Source organism: Haemaphysalis longicornis, unplaced genomic scaffold (assembly GCF_048455015.1).
Source record: "Haemaphysalis longicornis isolate Haplotype H1 unplaced genomic scaffold, Haemaphysalis longicornis Haplotype H1 scaffold_10, whole genome shotgun sequence".
In the NCBI taxonomy this organism is placed as follows: Eukaryota; Metazoa; Arthropoda; class Arachnida; order Ixodida; family Ixodidae; genus Haemaphysalis; species Haemaphysalis longicornis.
Genome location: NW_027526204.1, coordinates 125,696,961 through 125,715,094, shown reverse-complemented (window position 1 = coordinate 125,715,094; position 18,134 = coordinate 125,696,961). Strand labels below are relative to the sequence as shown.

The following is an 18,134-nucleotide window of genomic DNA, read 5'->3' as shown; positions in this document are numbered from 1 at the left end:
GTGTTATTTATTGCCATCGTTTGCACCCCACCCTCTCTGCGGGGCGATCGGTTGGATCTTTATTATTCTTTTCTTTCTTTTCTTTAAGCAGAACAGAGCGCAGGAGTAGAATGGAGTGAGCCGTGCCGATACCCGCTTTATATTCGTAGCGCGCGCAGTAGAGGGAGAGGAGGTAGCACCTGCTGCTGCAACGCCTCTTTCAGCGCCGGAGCCCGCGCATGCGCGCCCGCACCTGTTGTTGAGAGCGAGGAGGAGCGGGGGAGGGGCGCATGTGCTGGCTGGCTGCGGACGCCGATCGCCTACGGACGGGCGACATTGTGAGTTAAAGATATGCTCTGCATTTAAAATTATTACCCTTTTTTGTTGATTTTGGCTTCCAGACGATATGGCTAGCTAAGCCAAGTAGGTGAGGAACGTCGCTAGCGGCAATGGCGCCTCCCACGGCGGCCAGCGGCTGCAGCGACAGATTGCCCTCTAGTATATATTAGTGTGAAACTCTATGCGGGCAACAACTTCGCCCACCAACAGGCTCGTGAACTAACCCACCGAACCCCCGAGGTCACCGCAGCTTCGACGCTACTTTTCACCTATCAGAATGTTACTGAATTTTACCGGACCATAATACGTGGCCTGAGGGAAGTCCCAGAGCAGCTCTGCGCAAGCGCAAACCCAGTAATCAAAGGGGTCCACTGTAGCGAACGGAACGCGCCCTGCTCCACTACGGCTTTTGTTTACAGTTTGCTTGAGTGTGCACGGCGGACGCTTATCAGAAAATCCTCCTGTGTCAAGAGCGTGTTCGAGCGTTGGCGAGTGCGTTTCAGACGTTGAAGCATGTGGAAGTTGTGTCACTTATCATCGACTGTGTTTTCGTGGTGTATGAAGAACATAGAGTATCATACTAATATACTAGAGGGGAATCTAGCGCCACTGTCTAGGGGAGCCGCGCTTCAGCGAGCGTTCCGTCGTGTACCGGGCAGGCACGTTCCACTAGTCCTTGGCATGGCTCACGAACAGGCTGGAAAGTTGCCTCTGGCTGCAAAAAGCAACAATATTATTGCAGAAGATTAGTAAAATTTGTTTTGTAATTATAAAATTGAAGCTACAGAAAGATTTATTTGTCAGGGATTATTTAGAAGCTTCATGCAAGATGAACATGTAAACAATGTTAACCGTTTTTGTTGATTTTGGCTTGGAGACAAAAAAGAAGTCATGCGCCTAACGAAGCCAAATAGGCAAGGAACGTTGCTAGCTGCAATGGCGCCGCCCACAGCGGCCAAAGAATGCAGCGCCAGATTTCCCTCTAGTATGTATTAGTATGAAACTTTATGATGGAGAAGGCTCCCGAGGACGTGTACCTGGCGAAGTGGACGTGTACCTAAGACATCCGAATTACCCAGCAACGAAGGATTTCTCAATGTTTAAGTCCCACAGGGTTGTGAACAGAGCAGCTCTGTCTGGTTTCCAGGACCATTCTCTTGGTCACATACCAATGTTGCATCCCTTTAGAATTTTAAGTGCGAATTGCTGACATTGGCTATTTTGACCAATATCACTGCATGTTCGTGAGCCTCCAAGAGCGCCAAAAATTGAACAACAAATATGTTTCTGTGTGCTTCTAGGTTACAGAAACGGCCGCGCTTGAAGCCTCTGGCTCTCGGCAGCACCTGCTAACCTCACCAGTATCATTAAGACTATTCTCTCTCTCTCTCGGCAGCACCTGTGTTAATAACATTCAGGACATGGGTTCTTTTGAGGTACGCCAGGTCCCTGCACAATTTATGGCGTATTATTCGGTAGACATGCACTAAGACCAAATAAGGTTCTGTGATTGACAGTATGCCACTGCTTGTTTCTGTTCTGGCTGAAACCTCAATACACAGTCCTGCCACCATAGTTATACGTTCTCAAATCAATAGCTTTCTAGACATGGAGATACAGTAACCAAAGAGCAGCAACCCAATGAATGCATCAAGCACATAAATGTTTTGTCGGAATCTCCAGGTATATATTATGTGATGCTAATTAAGCCATTGACCCGCCGCGGTGGCCCAGTGGCCAAGGCGTTTTGCTGCTGAGCACGAGGACGCGGGTTCCATTCCCGGCCGCGGCGGCCGCTTTTCTGATAAAGGTGAAAAGCAAAAACGCTCGTGTGCATGATATTTCGACGCACTTTAAAGATCCCCAGGTGGTCAGAATTATTTTAGACGCCTCCACTACGGCTCGTCTCATCGCCTGCGTTTAGTCGGAGTGTTAAACCCTGCAATCAATCGAGTATTAAGCGATTGCTTATTGTGCATCTGATTAGCCAATGTGATTAGCCAATCCAACCAGCGAGCATTTTATTTGGGTTTCAATACAAAAATAACGTTATGAAAGTGAACTTATGAAATAAGAAATATGCACCTTATATATCTCTCCTCAAAGCATATACCAAAATACATAAGCCTAGGTCAAAAGAAAAAAAAATGTGGCTCCACCAATCCACTTTGGGAAGGTGGTTGGACTACGAGGCTTTAAACGAATCCCACAACGGTTACCCGTGTGATGTCACTTGAATTTTAACACGTGGCTCTACAAAAAGTGAAACCACAGACAAGTGAAATGTACTGAATTAAAGTCTGAAGTGGGGCCAGTTGGTTCATTATGAACTGAAGCAAAACAGCGCGAAAAAACGAAGGACGAGGGAGAACACACACACGAGCGCTGCTCGTGTGTGTGTTCTCGTGTGTGTGTGTTCTCCCTCGTCCTTCGTTTTTTCGCGCTGTTTTGCTTCAGTTCAAGTGAAATGTACTTAACCAGATTTTCTATTACTGCACAACGACATTCACGACTGCTTTAGGATCTTCTTCTTCTGGCTGTTCTTCTGGCATCTTTACTTCCTGTGGTCTACCCAAGGTAGTCTAGAATGAACTGAAGGAGGTGCTATACCAGTTTCCCTTTTTATAAATGAAAGCGTGGTGATATCACTTCGTGACATCTATGCTGTTGGGTACTTTTGCACTCGGAGTATCTTACGCAACCGTAATCGTTACCGGTATCGCCTGTCCCCCTCGAAAGGTATGTGCCTGCTGTCAGTGAGTATGTGGACACCTTCTTAATGATTAAAATTTTCTGCTGGCACCACCACGAAAATACGCTTGGGTGGTCGAGGTATGCTATACTGGTGTCCCTTTTAATATATGAAAGCGTGGTGACGTCACTACGTGATTTCTAGTCTGTTGTGTACTTTTGCACTCGGAATAGCTTACACAACCGTAATCTTTACCGGTACGGCCAGTCACACTGCGTAGGTGTGTCTTCTTAATTTCCCGCCTTCTTAACGATGATAGTTTTCTGCTGACATCGCCACGAAAATTTGCTTGGACGGTAGAGGTACACTGCGTCGCAGTAAAAACAAGTTGTTAAATGCAAGTTGTTTGTTAAGTAGTAGGTCAAAGTCTAACATCCGGAGAAGAAGCGAGGCAGCTATAAGACAAGGACCACATTATATTGACGAGAACGAAATTGAACAGACAAAAAAATCAAACTAATTTAATAAGAACAGCCCCATAAAAATCGTCGCAGTTACGAATGTTCGCGCTCTCGTGCGGGGTCGATGCCGGTGGCTTGCTCGGTGTGAGGGCCGCTGGCCTGTGTCACCTTGCCCTTGGCGCAGGCCGTTGCGAGGCGGTGAAGTGGCGTTGAACCTCATGCGCTCGCTAGTAGGGACGTGGTTGACAATCTGCAAGGCCAAAGGGAGGATGCGGCTCGGCACCGATCGCCTCGTTCTTCCTGGCCCCATCTTTCCACCTCTGTTTCGCTTCCTCCCTCCTCTCCATGTGATCTCCCCAACCACGGTACGCGCACTTCGTCTTCCGTGCTTCTCTGCGGCGACTCCTCTCGCGTGGTGAGAAGCGCCTCCTTAAAATTTCCCCAATCTAAAGAAGTGTTTTGGGGAAAACGTTTCCGGTGAGCAGTTCTTATGATGGCAACGGTGCTTGATGGCAACGGTCTGTTTGTGCACACGCACGTCACCCCCAGTCACCAATAGTACCACCACACTTCCACGTCCGACACTATCACTTTCCCAGCACGCTATGCAATGAACTGCAAAGGCACACAAACAAGCCCTAAAAATGACAACTACTTAACCGTACCAGAAACTTGCTCACACTTTCAAACATTGTCTAGCACAAACCAAACACCCAACCTTCATAGTTACTAAGTTGTCGCACTCAAAACACGCAATAAAAATTACTACGGTGCGGAACCATCGACTCATGTACGCAAGTAGCCTTCATTCAAGGCACCTCAAGTTGTCATCACTCAAGTGATCATTCCTCCTTACACCAAAATTTTGTTTACTAAAGCACGCTACTCTTCTTCACACCAAAAATCAACAACTATTTTATGTGATTTCTCAAATTTCCAAATGACTCCGGCTTCTCCACCAGCAGATACCGTTTTGAACCCAGCCTGTTTCCCTTGCCTTCAACTTAACCTTTTTTAGGGCGATGCTATTCCGCATCTTTGCTACACATCAGTCTGTTTCTAAGAGCTGGCTTTGCTTGCATTGCTTACTTTCCTAAGGCAATAAGCTTGGAACAGTCGTTGTGCTGGTACCCAAAAGCTAACGAGTTCACCTCCTACCTTTCCCTCGCGGGAAATTGTTCTAGCTTTCTTGCAGACTCGCAAACAGCAATGCATATCGCGTATTGTGCGACCGCGGCCACCGTTCTTCCCGTATTTACCTTGGCCATTTATGTTTACTTACTGCAACTTGCCTCTTTTCTGAAACAATCTTGCTATTTTCCTGCTTACTTGAAACATGCCACTTAGTGTACCTTTAATTTGATACCTATTCTCATCAACTAACGGGTTCCATCTCCGTGCATCTGATTGCTTCGCACGCCATGGAAGGGCAGAAACGTCTTCCTTAGCAGTGCGTTCGAACTTTCGTGCGTGCTCGCGTACTTTGGCCGCGTACCACTAGCACCTGCACTGGGTATCTGTTCTTTTCTCGAGGTTCCTTGTGAACCTACCCTGAGGGCGCGGACCCATTTGCTTGTTTAGCATGGTAGTGGGCTGAGCACCGCTGCCCTCACCCGGTGTAGGTGGGCTGAGCACCGCTGCCCTCACCCAAGTAGGCTTGTCCGAGCTCGGCTCCTCCGTCTTTGTGCCGGTCTCAGCGCGTTCACCAGCTTTACTTCGCACGCGCGTTTTACTTTAGCAGTAAACTGCTGAAAATCGTTTTATTTTTACTTTTCTGGTCTTGCGCACGCGGCCTCATCGCAGTCTGCGACTCGCGTGCCATCTCTCTCACATGTCTTGGGTGCGATGATCTCTTTAATGCTTTCTTTCTCACCAAGGCGACGATATAATTCGTAAGTTTCAAAATTGTCCTCGGCAATGGCGACGGTTGAATTCGACATTTTCGATATTTTCTGCGCTAGCTATATCTCGCGGTGTAGAGCGTCGCGTTTTTCTTTGAGCCTCGGAAGTTCAGCATCGCTCGCGAGAGCTCTTTCATGTCGGGCGATCTTTGCCTGTTCGCGGGCAGCATTTGCTTCTGCCACTAACCATCCTGTGATATCACTGCCCGCCAGACCTCACTCTTTCCCGATTCGCTTGAGCAATTTCACCAAGTCCATATCTGGCGTCAAGTTTCTGCGTATCCGCCAAGACTTCCCTCCTCAACTCTGAATATTTCTCAGAGAGTCCTGTCGTGGACGCCATTTTGCTAAGCAGGTTGCTTGTTAATCAAGGGATAAAAGTCCAACTGCCGGAGACGAAGCGAAGCAGGTGACGTCCGACAAGGACCACATTATATTGACGAGACGGAAATTTAACAAACACAAATAAAAACCAAACTAATTCAATAAGAACGGTGCAGGGTCGATGCCGCTGGCTTGCTCGGTGTGATGGCCACTGGCGCTCTGTCACCTTGCCGTTGGCGCAAGCCGTTGCGAGGTTGTGAAGTGGCGTTGAACCTCGTGCGCTCGCTAGTAGGCACGTGGTTGACAATCTTGAAGGCCAAAGGGAGGATGTGGCTCGGCCTTGAGGTATCCTGGACGTTCGAGCCGAGCAGAAAACACGCCGATCACCTAGATGGGCATCTAGCTCCTAGATGCCGCATGTAACGGCATCTAGGGGCTAGTAATCTTGCGTTTATTCTTCGGTATACTCACTGAAACCGCATTCCAACAATCCACGACCTGCACGTTGCAGAGGCGCCAAGAGAGCGAAAGCGCCGGTTTTGCGCCAAAAACATTACTGCAATGCCTGGCCGTTCGTGCAAGCCTGACAAATCAGGCGATGCACCACGCATTGTACCAAATCGTATCATAATCAAGGAAGAAGGCGCGCCATGCTCGTGTCAGGCGCGACTTCCCTTCCCAACTTCTCCATGGAGCGGGCTTCCAACGCAGTGATTTGTTCTCTTTTTGCCTTTTTGATATGCGCGGCCGTGTTTCTAGCCTTGTGACAACGACAATGAAATGCAAGGCGCAAGTGGAAATTGCACACCAATTCGAAGGGAACCCGAGAAGGAAGCGCGTGGGATTGGCGAGCGAGCTCGCTTTGCCAGTGTCAACGCTCAACACTATCGTCGGTCAGCAAGAGTAACTTCTCAAGAAGCTGCAAGTTTTTGTACCTGGTGTAAAATGAACGACAGGTACGAAGCATGAGTGAAAGGAAAGCATCCTGCTTCCATGGTTAATACCCGTGCTACACGAGCGTTACAAAAAAAATACCAGTGCTGCAAAAACAAAAAAAAAAAAAAGAACTGGCTGTCAGCACAAATTTTGTGCACGCTTGTAGAATGTTATCAGTTTGATCGCTAATTACTGTTTTTTGCTCATTTTAACTTTAAAATCAAATTATTGTCAATAACCAAACTGCGCAGCAGTGGCGACACCGAAAACATAGCGGGCGAACGCGGAATCTTTCAACTGCCTTTTGTGAATTGTCGTGTAGATCGGCGGAACTGCTTCCAGTTCGAATGACCATGTGCAGCTTTCCCGCTCATGGCAGTCCGTTCAACAGCGATAAAGCTGTAGTTATTTAGCGTAATGTAAAGTTCTTTCGCGCTGCTAACATTGGGGGTGAAAACTTGCTTTGCGCACAGTTTCAAGTCTTTCACGCTTTGCGGCTAGGTTCCTGAGCCATGGAAACTATCCCGTAGAAATGCATGGGGAGTAACATTTGATCCCGAATTACACATAAACTATTCAGAATCCTGGAATGTTCTTCTAGTGTTTCTATGTTCCCGTTGAAGTCTTGCTTTGGGCCAAATATCACTTTCCTGAAATAATTTTCCTAGGTTCCTGCGAGGTTAGAATTTTGAGCGCGAAAGCTGGGTATGCATGTGAAATTTTGAAGGTCATTCGACTGCAATGTCCTTTCAAACGCTCGTGTAGCACAGGTATTAAGGAAGTAAGAGCTTCAGGTGTGAACTTCGACGCGTCAGTCCTACGCAAAGCAGTTCACAACATCACGCTCTCTTTGCGAATTCAAATCTTTCAAGCATCCGGAGGCTGCCTTCACCGATTTACGGCACGACACGGATTGTCGTACAAGGCAGTGTCTGACAGAGCAACAAATACCGGCAACTTCTTTTTGTACGTTTTAAAAGAATGTACTCCTGGACATTCAGAAGAAGAAAGGGTAGCATAAATTGAGGAGTTACTTCAATGTTGCTCCATAAAAGTGAGTTCCTCACGGAGCATGCATATTTTCCTCCTTTTTTTTAACCTATTTGGATAATACGATTTTTGGATAATACTTTTTATTTTCAGGTTCCCGTGAAAAACGTATCAACGAGGTTTCACTGTATATATTTCCCTTTTTGCGTGCCCCAAATTGGTTGCCCCAATAGATAATATAACTGAAACAGATAGAGCAAACCCAAAACGCTCAATAGGGTCCTTCAGCATAGCTGCCCACAAGCGGTGACAGCCGAGAAAAAAATGTTGAACATTTCCCTCTACCACGGCACGCACACTGCGTCTTCCGTCTATGCAACGAATCCTGTCCTCTGAGAAGCGCCTCCTGCCACAAGTAAAAAATCGCAAAACAAATCCGCCCTGCACGTCTGCATCTCGCATCTTTGCGAAAATACATAATTCGTTAAGTTGGGGCCCCTAGTCGCTATAATGTGTAAATGGACAATGTGGGCGAAGACAGGCGAAGGAAAACCTTCGAACAATAAAATACCCCAATGTATTTGACTACTAATCATCAAATCTGGCTATAAAAAACTTACAATGAAGACAAGAAGCTCAAGAATACTATGCACGCAGTTGTAGACAACTTTGTTAATTTCCACACAGTAACCCATCTGACACGCACGCACGTAGGCGTGAACGCACGCACATTGTAGACTCCGTGGTGGAATAGTTGGTATGGCTTCGTACCGCGTACTCCAAATGTCGTGGCTTCGTAGGTCCTTCAGGGGAGCCGTCTTTGTCCGCTTTCTTTCGTCTGAAAAAATGAACGTACTTCGACCAAGCTCAAAAAACTGTTGAATTTCTTCTTCGTCTTCCTCGGTATTATTGACTTCTGGCCTTCATTTTTTTTTGCTCCTTCAACACGCCGCTCATTGCCAAACATGACTCTTCGCAAATTTGTTTTTTTTTTATTTCCGCTGTAGCCACCCTTTTATTGCATTTACGTTATGCCTATTTCAGTAACATCAACCCCAGGTTGGAAAATCTTTGCCTTGTTTTGTGGTGTAGGTATGTTTTTCATGGGACCCGAAATAAGTAAAGTATGTGCGCTTTTGGGGCGACTACATCGAGCAAATGGCGAACTTGAAATCCTGCTATAGGCAGGTACGCTTTCCCCGGGGACTTGACAACACAGGCTTTTCTATCATAGAAAGGTGTTTCGCCAATCTCGCTCACATCGTGTGAGTGCACACCGCCAGCACAGAATAGATATCCGGCGCCGGGCTGGTGCGACGATCATCTGAGCTGTTATCATTCAAGGGGCGTTTCGCGAACCCTGAGCTGCTTGTCAGTACCCCGTTTCATACTCCGCCCGTTGGCTGAGTGCTGCCGTAGGGCGTACTGCTTCGCCAGGAAGCGTCGCGGAACTGTCGCTGCAATGCCCGATCAAGACGCCCCACTTCACCGAGTGCAAGGCCTCGTCAGTGGCGCGAGCTGGCGGGTCACCAAGTTCGCTGCAGTAGTGCCTCCTCACCTTACGTGCGCACTGTGCAGCGTGATTCCTCGGAGGACGGTTATACTGCCTTGTCTGCACACCCTGTGCGAGTCGTGCGAGAGTCACAGCGTGGAGGACGGAAACATCGTGTGTCCGCTTGACCAAGAGTCTTTCGCTGTGGGCGACAGTCAGAGGTTCCAGTTACCGCCAGCAGCTGCTGATAAACTGAAGGTAAGAACTTCCTCCTGGTTTAGTTTGAACATGTCAAAGTTTTCATATGCCTAGCATACTGCGCACCAGGCTACATATTTCTGTATTCTTTAAGGCAGGTTGTTGAAGCGTATTTTAGCTTCGCACAGGGACGTTTGCGAGGGTTATGCATGAGCGTGCCGGTTTTTCAATCCCGATATCTAAATAGTGATGGAGTTTAATCTTTAACTGAAATGCCCAGTACGTTAACGAAAATTTTCCTGGGCCATTCAACGCTGCTTGCGCGTTTTAAAGGCGAAAGCACGATGATACTCATTTCAAGATTTGGGCTGAAACGAGCCGAGTCCTGATCAGTGTGAAAAGAGTTACACTGTGAAGTCCAAGAACTGCACCACTGCCTCGGTGCTTTAATAACTCTGTCCCTTTTCCTTTCCCCTGTTTTGACCAGCGCTCTCCCGTTTCAATGAAATTTTTACTACTACTACTACTATCTCTTGTGCTTTTCTTTCTTTCGTGTTTTTTGCCTTTTGGCGCGTGTTTCTCCGTCCGGCTGCTCTTCTGCTACAGCATCTTTGAGTCACTTTTTTCGCTTTCTATGACAGCGCGTGGCACGTAGTACTATGCTACAGCGTTTAACTTTCAAATTAACAGCTCTTGTGAATTTTCAGAACCAGGCGTATTAGCCACCTAAAGGTCCTTATTTCTAGCCGTCCTCCGCAGTGAATATGCGCAACGGAAAAAGAAAGAAGTATAACTTCTTTTCGACCGCTGGCAATTTGCGCTGAAAATGGAACACCTAGGTTCCATTGGAACCTAAACAATGGAATTCTCTCCATTGCTTCATCAGTTGTAATATCGAAACCGATGCATTTTGCTTGGGATACCGGTTTTCAACGCAGAAGGACGCGTACAGATGCCGTTAGGAGTAATTGGAGCGCGGGAGCTGTGGCCGAACCGCATAGGAGCGCCGTGTAGCTTTACCGGCGGTAAACGAAAGGACGAGAACACGCATGCGCGCCTGCCGACGGCGATAGCCCTTTTATACCTCGCAAACCACTTCTTTTAACTTAGCTTCGAACATTATTCGCAGCATACTGGTCTCGGTGATAGCGCTGATAGCGCACACACATAAATATGCTTGAAAGAAAAACTGTGACTGCAGATTCCTGTGATAGCGCGCCGTTTTTCCGGCCAGCTCGCGTGCGCTGGAAGTGCGCCAGAGATGTTTTGGAGATGCGACTCTGCTATCAGCGCCATCGCCGAGACCAGGGGCCCTATTTCCGACTGCACAAATTGCCGGCAATTCAGGCAATTTTCCGGAAGTCTTTTCTGATTGGCTTTCAATTTTGGTCACGTGCTTCCGGTTGACAAAGCGGTTGTGTGTGCTGTCGTCATTTTGACGTTTCATGTCGTTTACGGACACCAGTTCTAAAGTTTGCCTTATTTCTCGTTACTAAAGTCGCATAATTCTTGGCCGGCAATGAAAAACCAGACTAAATGCAGCGGACATGACAACGTAAGCCTGTCTTTGCTATTCAAGAACAATCCTGCTTGTAATACACACCCCCTCTGTGATTGGCTGAGAAGGCGTGACGTATTTAAACAGTTGGCGGGAACGATTACGCCATGCATTGGCAACTTCAGGCTGCGTAAAAGTGACGTAATGCTACGTAACAGCTTGAAACTGGCGGCCTGCTGCAACTTGCCGCATTATTCGCGGCGCCGTAAGCCGGGGCCATTTTTTGCCCTATTTTGCTTGTATTTTTCGACATGTTTGTCGCAAAATACAAGCAAAATATGGCCCCGGCTTACGGCGCCGCGAAATGTGCGGCAATTTTCAGCAGGCGCAGTTTCGCATGCGCGCTGTGTAAAGCATGTTTCCTAGAGAAACAAATTACAGTTTCAACTGCTTCCAAGTCAGCGATCATGGAGCAAACAAATAACGTGCAGTATTTTGCTTTTATGTTTGGCAATAAAATAAAAATTATTTGTTTGGCGTAACCCGTGCGTAACCGCAACGTAAGAGGGCAGTACAAGCCTCTCCATGACAAAGAGAACCCAATGCTTGGCATTTGTCCATACTCGCCCTAGTAAGCTGTTGCGTCACATGATCGAACTCAATAGAAAAATAACAAAGAAAAGTGACTATTTGGTTCATTACAGCGCTGATTGAAGTCGAGCTTGACGAATGAGTGTATCGGCGACATCGGTGCGCTCCGCGGTTATCAGGCGTAGCGCTTCGCTGCTCTTATGTGTCATACAAGCGATGGTATCGGCCGTCTTTTTCTCTGATCACGCCATAAACTTGTAACATAGCAGCAGACGATGGCGTGGCGGCGGTGGCGGCAGGGAAGGTGATAACGCAACAAAGCTTGCATTGGAGCAGAGAGCCCAGCTATGTTACTAAAAGCGATTGAAAGAAATAAATAGATAGGGTAAAAAAATTGTGTGATGTTCTTGAGCTTGAAATCCGCCTTTCGCTTGCTTTTGGATCAACGTTACTCGATTGCCTTGTGGTGTTGACGCCAAATTTGACCTCCAGAAATGTGTTTTTTTTGTCAGCCCCAGCTACCGTCTTAATTTTTATAGTACATGCCAAGTGTTTTTATATCTTTCTTGCACAATATCTGATACCTTGGTAGCGATCTTTATGAGTGACTCGTCAAATTACGCTGCATGTCGTCATAGCTATATAGGTGCAGCACGTCACTGATTGCTTACGTCGTGCTTACGCAAAAAAACATGGGCGAAATGCCAGCAGTTTGTGCAGTCGAGAATAGGGCCCCAGTATGCTGCGAACAATGTTCGAAGCTAGGTTAAAAGAATTGGTTTGCGAGGTATAAATGGGCTATCGCCGTCGGCAGACGCGCATGCATGTTCTCGTCCTTTCGTTTACCGCCGATGTAGCTACACGGCGCTCCGATACGGTTCGGCCACAGCTCCCGTGCTCCAATTACTTCTAACGGCACCTGTACGTTCAGATGGCAGCCTACGCGGTAACAGGGCATTGATAGGTCAGCTGGCTTGTTTTCGCCGTAGAAATGAATAAGCATACTACTTTTAACTACGGCACCTTGTTTTAACTATTGCTTCTCATTCCGATCAAGAAGTAACAAGCTCTACATCGCTTTTCGAAGCATAAATAATCCCTCAACGAAACATAGGTTATTCGTTGTTACTGTAAACACAGCGCCTTACTCACAACTGAAATTTTTAATGAAAAGTAAGCATATAAATTCATTAAAAATTTCAGTTGTGAGTGCAGCGCTGTGTTTGTAGCCTTCCTCGTCTTCCTTGCGCTGGTTGTTTTTTCCTTATGAACCCGTACCAACTCGCCCAAATCTGCACCTTGGTTTCACCGTGATTACTGCCCTAGAAATAGATTCCTTATATAACAAAATTATATTTTCTTCAACTTTGAACAATAAGTTCGCTCGTTTTATGGGCGTGTTCTCTCAACATGCTTCTACTGACCAACTGTGAGAAGCAGTGGTAGCCTCTTACGAATTAGCAGCTGAATGTTTTGCCCGTGCGCTCCTGTAGTAGTGCGGTGCCTAAAAGAAGTCAGGGCGCCGTCGCAGAGGACTGGCAATTTGCATTATCATTGGTGAATCACTTACAATAGTTCACTGGTTTTGCAAGGAATCAAGAAGCAGTGGTTTGGAATAATTCGAAAAATTCACCTTTCATTACAAATCGCCCAGCAAATCGCCTGATTTGTAATAGATCACTAACAATAGTACATTAAATTGCGCATTTTTTAAATTTTTCAAACGCTGCAATTAGTCAATCAGGCCAAGTACTTTCGAACGTGAATTTTTTAAGTTCAACTTGTACAATGCTTAAATCATAAAACACCTGTTTGGGCGTGGAACCTGCAGCTTTGAACTAAAATATTCAGTGACCGGGTCACTTTAAACCCATGTGTGCGTGCGATACAGTTGCTTAGAACCTGGTCAGGCAAGATATTGTCGCGAAAAATAAACGTGGATGTCCCCAGACAATTGCGCCTGCTACTCCATTAGTTCGAACACATACCTTAACTCTTAGTTCGAGTACATACCTTAATCGGTAAAGGTCAGGTAATGGTTAATGAGAATGAACAAACTATATTCCGGAAAGAGACATGATATGGGTAAATTGGAGTACATTTTGGTTCTTGCTTCCTTCAGAAGATGCACCGCCGTGTCTCACCTCACCGTCAGGACAGCGGCAGATTCTGAGTCTCAGCATGTATGTACAAAATTGTATACAGGACAACTAGCAACCTCCCGCAGTGGGCCTACAAAATGCTTTCCTGAGTCCAACCGCCGTTGACAGGACACTTTTCAGCTCGGCGGGGGAAAGGGACCCTCGGCGAGGCAATGGAAAATACAAAGGAGAAACGAGACACCAAGGCCGGGTACCAACGCACTGACGGAGGAAGTGGCGTTTGGAGAACGTACTTCGTGGTCACACCCACCATGCATAGTAAAAGAAATGGAAGCTGCTTAGCTCAACTAACCTTGGATGTGCAAAGCAAAAGCTTCGCTTAGTCTGTTTGAGACTTGGTTTTGCTTGGTTAGCCTTTGATTTAGCTGTATTGCCAACCACAGTTCACAGCCGTTCGGCCCCGTGCAACGCTCACAGAAGGACGCCGTGCCTGGCTTTTATTCTCGGCGAACGTGGCGTTTCTCTTTCATGGCGAATGCGGCGCAAAATGAGTCACATCGCCCGAGACGCCCCACAGGCGCATGCGTGGGAGGCTGGGGGTTTGGTCGGCTGCCGATCAGCTGAGCCGCCACTCCGTCGCCGCCGCGACGGGAGTGGCCGCGATCTGAGCAGACCGACTTACAATAGGGCCTTGAGCGCAGCGCCGACTGCGGGCCCGGCGAATCACACGAGGCGCTTTAAGGGGTGTGTCGTCGGGAATGTGACTCCGGTCAAAAGGTCACCTTGCGCGTCCTCCGCGAAACCGCTTCACGAAAGTAGTAAAGCTTTGCTTTAAAAAAAAGATGAATTTTTTTTCCCCAGGAGGACGCTGCCGTAGTCGCTTCCGCAGGCGCCTCGCTTCCAGGCGCCGTAGTTGTAGCCCTTTTAGAGGGTGACGACGTCTCCGCATTTGAGCAGTACAAAGACGAAATTAAACCAGGGCCCTCCGCGGAAAAATATTTACACGCGGGGAGTACAGGGGCAGCCGTGGTGTTTTCCCATCGGTGAATCATTCCTGACCTCTAATATATCGTGCCGTTTTTTCAAGCGAAGCTTGAACGGGCTGACTTGTGCCGTCGGTGTGGCCCTACCTCAGAACCCTCCCTCTCCTTATGCCTTCCGCGACCGCCTCTGGTGCTCCTCATCCGTAGCTGGTGGCGGCACCCACAGGTGGCGTGCCGGATCACTCCATACTCCCAGCCAATCACTGCCACTCCCTCACTTGGGAGGAGGGAAAGGGGAGTTAGGTCGCTCCGCGCGGCTTTCTCGCCAGCCAGGCCCATAACGGCTCTGCCATGCACTCTAAAAAAAAGTCGTGGCACTTACTAACAGAACACGAAACAGTTACTTGTCGCAGTATCCACTAAGTGTGCTTAGTATTTTACTAACTGGTCATTCATAACCCAGTAAAAAGCTACGCGTGACAATGTGGATAGCCTGAGCACGCAGCACGACATGGACACATCCAACATGCACATATCACACTTAGACTCAAATTGAGCAAGAAACCAACGGGACGCATGAGGAGAGCGAATACAACTTAGTTACCTTAGAAATACGTCTGCTCTTCCTTTTTTAGCCCGCAGCGGTGAACGTCCTGTCAAAGGCATAAATGAAATAATTTAGTGATTATTTTAGAATTGCGCATTTTAATGTGAGCATACACAAGTGAGCTCGTGGATTTGCAAAACCTTCTTACTCGTGATTTGGAGTGGAAAAAGTGCTGTATTTATTACGTTCGATAATTCATGTCATTTCGTACTATCAGTGGAAGTTAGTATCAAACAATCACCAGTTAGTAAGTGCACGGTCCTGACTAGTAGCGATAGCTTTAAGGTTTGCATACTTAGTGGCAATGAGCTGCGTACCGTTCGGGAGGTAGTAAAGTTCGTAAGGAGTTAGTAAATACAACCGCTTACTTCCTTTCTACTAGAATTTTTGTTCAGAGCGTGGGTAGGCTGCGCGGTCTGCTCCACCGAATGACAGAATGCCAACGGGAGCGGGCCCTGAACGTGCACGTGCTCGTCGAGTTAATCGTTAGTTCCGGCAGTCTGAAATCCAGGCGATACGGAAACGGCGGGTGGCTGAAGGTGTTTGGCGAACAAAACCAGAAGCTAAACGGCGACGGGTGACTTTACTGAGACCTAAGCCAACAGTTTCGCGTGAACCCCTGTTCCAGATAGCGAAATAGTTGGGGAACTTGCCAAATACATTTTACACTTTGCACTTTCTTATTAGCAGGTGGGCGGTTTAAGCTTGAGCTCGGTCCGTTGGCGTTATCGAAAAAAAAAACGAAGAAAAAATACCGAGCGCACGTGTGTGTGTTGCCTACACAGCACTCCCCTGCGTTTATAACTTGTGAAGAACAGTCAACCACTAGTGCTTATTTCGTATTCCTCTATTTTTCTTTTTTCAAGGCTTGCTGCTGGAACGAACCACAGGGCTGCACATTCGCCGGCACCCTTCAAGCTGTCCTGACACATTACGAGCAGCAGTGCACTTTCCACCTGGTCTCATGCCCCCGCTGCAGTGGCTCTGTACTACATCGAGACCTACCAAGGCATTACAGGGCCGGATGCCAAGGCGGCGGCAATACGAATCCACCCGACCCACCAGCGTTGCGCCACGGGCTTATGCTTAGCCCTCATGACATCGCAACCACCATGAACGAGTTGAAGGCACTCTTCAGGGACCCTTACCAGGACCGTCTGCCGGAACTTCAAAGCAACATAAACGAAGTTTTGGAAGAGGCTAGAAGCATCACCACCCAGATGGCGACAGTGTCGAGGGCTCTCACCGACAGTGAGCAGAGGCTCGCGCATACCTTAGAGAAGCAAGCAAGGATGTTTGAAGTCAACGTTCAATCGTTAGAAGCCAAACTGCGCGATAATCAGAGTGATTCCATCGCCACGGCATTGAGGGAAACCGAGCACCGGCTGAGCGAACAGCTCGCCCAGTCTAGACAGGAGCTCTCGACAACCTTTGTCGAAGAGCTTCGATCTCAGCTACGTGAGCCTCGAACTCACCTGACGAAATCTTCCGACCTGATGGCGGACGACTCCCGTGAAGAACTGACGGCAACTGTGAGTGAGATGCCGTGGAAACTGGAAAAGAGGCACATCCTTCGAAAGTTGGAACTTGTGGCAACGGAGTCGCACGCTTACCTCGAATTGCTGCGTTATAGGGCCGATGAGCAATTGAAACAACCGATGGCAGAAGTAGACTCTTTCTTTTCTGGCCGTTTTGGAAGTAGGACAGTTGGCATGTCACCCTTCATCAGCCGACTGGAAGCAGTGGAAAACGGGTACGTTGTGCGTGTCACCAACGTCGACAGCATAATTAAGTCCGAGAAGATTGTCTTACTCTTTACACGATGGTATCGCCGGGATAAGTATTTGCAAGTGGCCGCGGATGGAGACAGTCCTGGTTACCTCAGTGTCTATTTAAAGTGGGGTGGAACTGTGCAAGGCTCTTGCTCCACATCAGGCCGGGCGGACGTGTACCTACGACATCCTGAATACCCAGGAAAGAGCGATCGGCCCATGGCGCGCAGCTGCGTTGCGAACAGAGCAGTTTTGTTAGGATTCCAGGATTGTTTTTGTGAGTTCATACCAGCGCTTAGTCGCGGGGGATATTATAATAGCGATAGTATGACATTACTTGTCTCTCTTAACAAATAGCACTGGAGGTTCGTGTGCCAGAAGGAGCCGTGCCAAATGCGAACAATTTGTTTCTGTTCGCTTGTAAGATGCAATAACTAGCGTACTTGAAGCGCGAGACTTCTATGTACCAGTTGTTTTATTTGAGGACTTCGGTGACTTTGAGCTAGGGCGTCTCACTGCACAATTTGTAGTGCGAATACTTAACCGTACACACATTAGGCAGCGCGTAAGGTTCAATATATGGGAGCAGGGCACCGTTTTGTTTTCTGTCAGGAACCTCAAAATATATTTGAACAACCATAATTGTACGTTCTCAAATTACGTCTCAAGCCTTGCTGAGGCGGCGAACACACAGCAGTAACCCAATCACAGCGCCGAGTAAATTAATGCTTTGTCCGACTCTCGATGGCGGCACCGTGTGATGCGCATTAGCCCATTCCTGATTATCCAAACCAATGAGCGAGCATTTTTAGGATGTTCATATTGTTTGTGTCAGCTCTATTAAATCATACTTCAGCGAAGGGTTGATTCGAAATGTGTTTTTTTTAAGAAAGGACACGTTCAATAACAGCACCTTCATCTCCACTACCGCCACAAAAACACACTCCTCCCTCTCGTTTCCTTCATGTTTGTTTGTACTGAATCAAGTGGCACGTGCATTGTCTGTTCGTGTATTTTGGGTGAGATGCTTTTAGTTTCAAGCAGCCTACTGCGACCTTGTTCTGCCGCGACATCAGTAACGACCGCGTTTATTAAGGTCTCTGATCGTAGCAACATATATGGACGCACTACAAAAGTTTGGCGATTCTCAGCGCATAAATTCGAAGAGCTTTAGGCATTTTGTACACCGCGTTCCCTTGGCAACACTCTTCCTAGTAAAGTTAAACCTGGATATAACAAAGGTGAGAGAAATTCGCACTTTTTCGTTAC

The 18,134-nt window shown here is 47.5% G+C and overlaps 1 protein-coding gene across 1 annotated transcript; it reads left to right on the top strand.

The window, feature by feature from the left end:
* Nucleotides 1-8,901: 8,901 nt before the first annotated feature.
* On the top strand, nucleotides 8,902-17,364 carry LOC144159259 (uncharacterized). Its single transcript, XM_077690637.1, has 2 exons — nucleotides 8,902-9,372; nucleotides 15,960-17,364. Exons 1-2 carry the CDS (start codon nucleotides 9,085-9,087, stop codon nucleotides 17,220-17,222), a joined length of 1,551 nt encoding a protein of 516 aa, XP_077546763.1. The 5' UTR covers nucleotides 8,902-9,084; the 3' UTR covers nucleotides 17,223-17,364.
* Nucleotides 17,365-18,134: the final 770 nt, after the last annotated feature.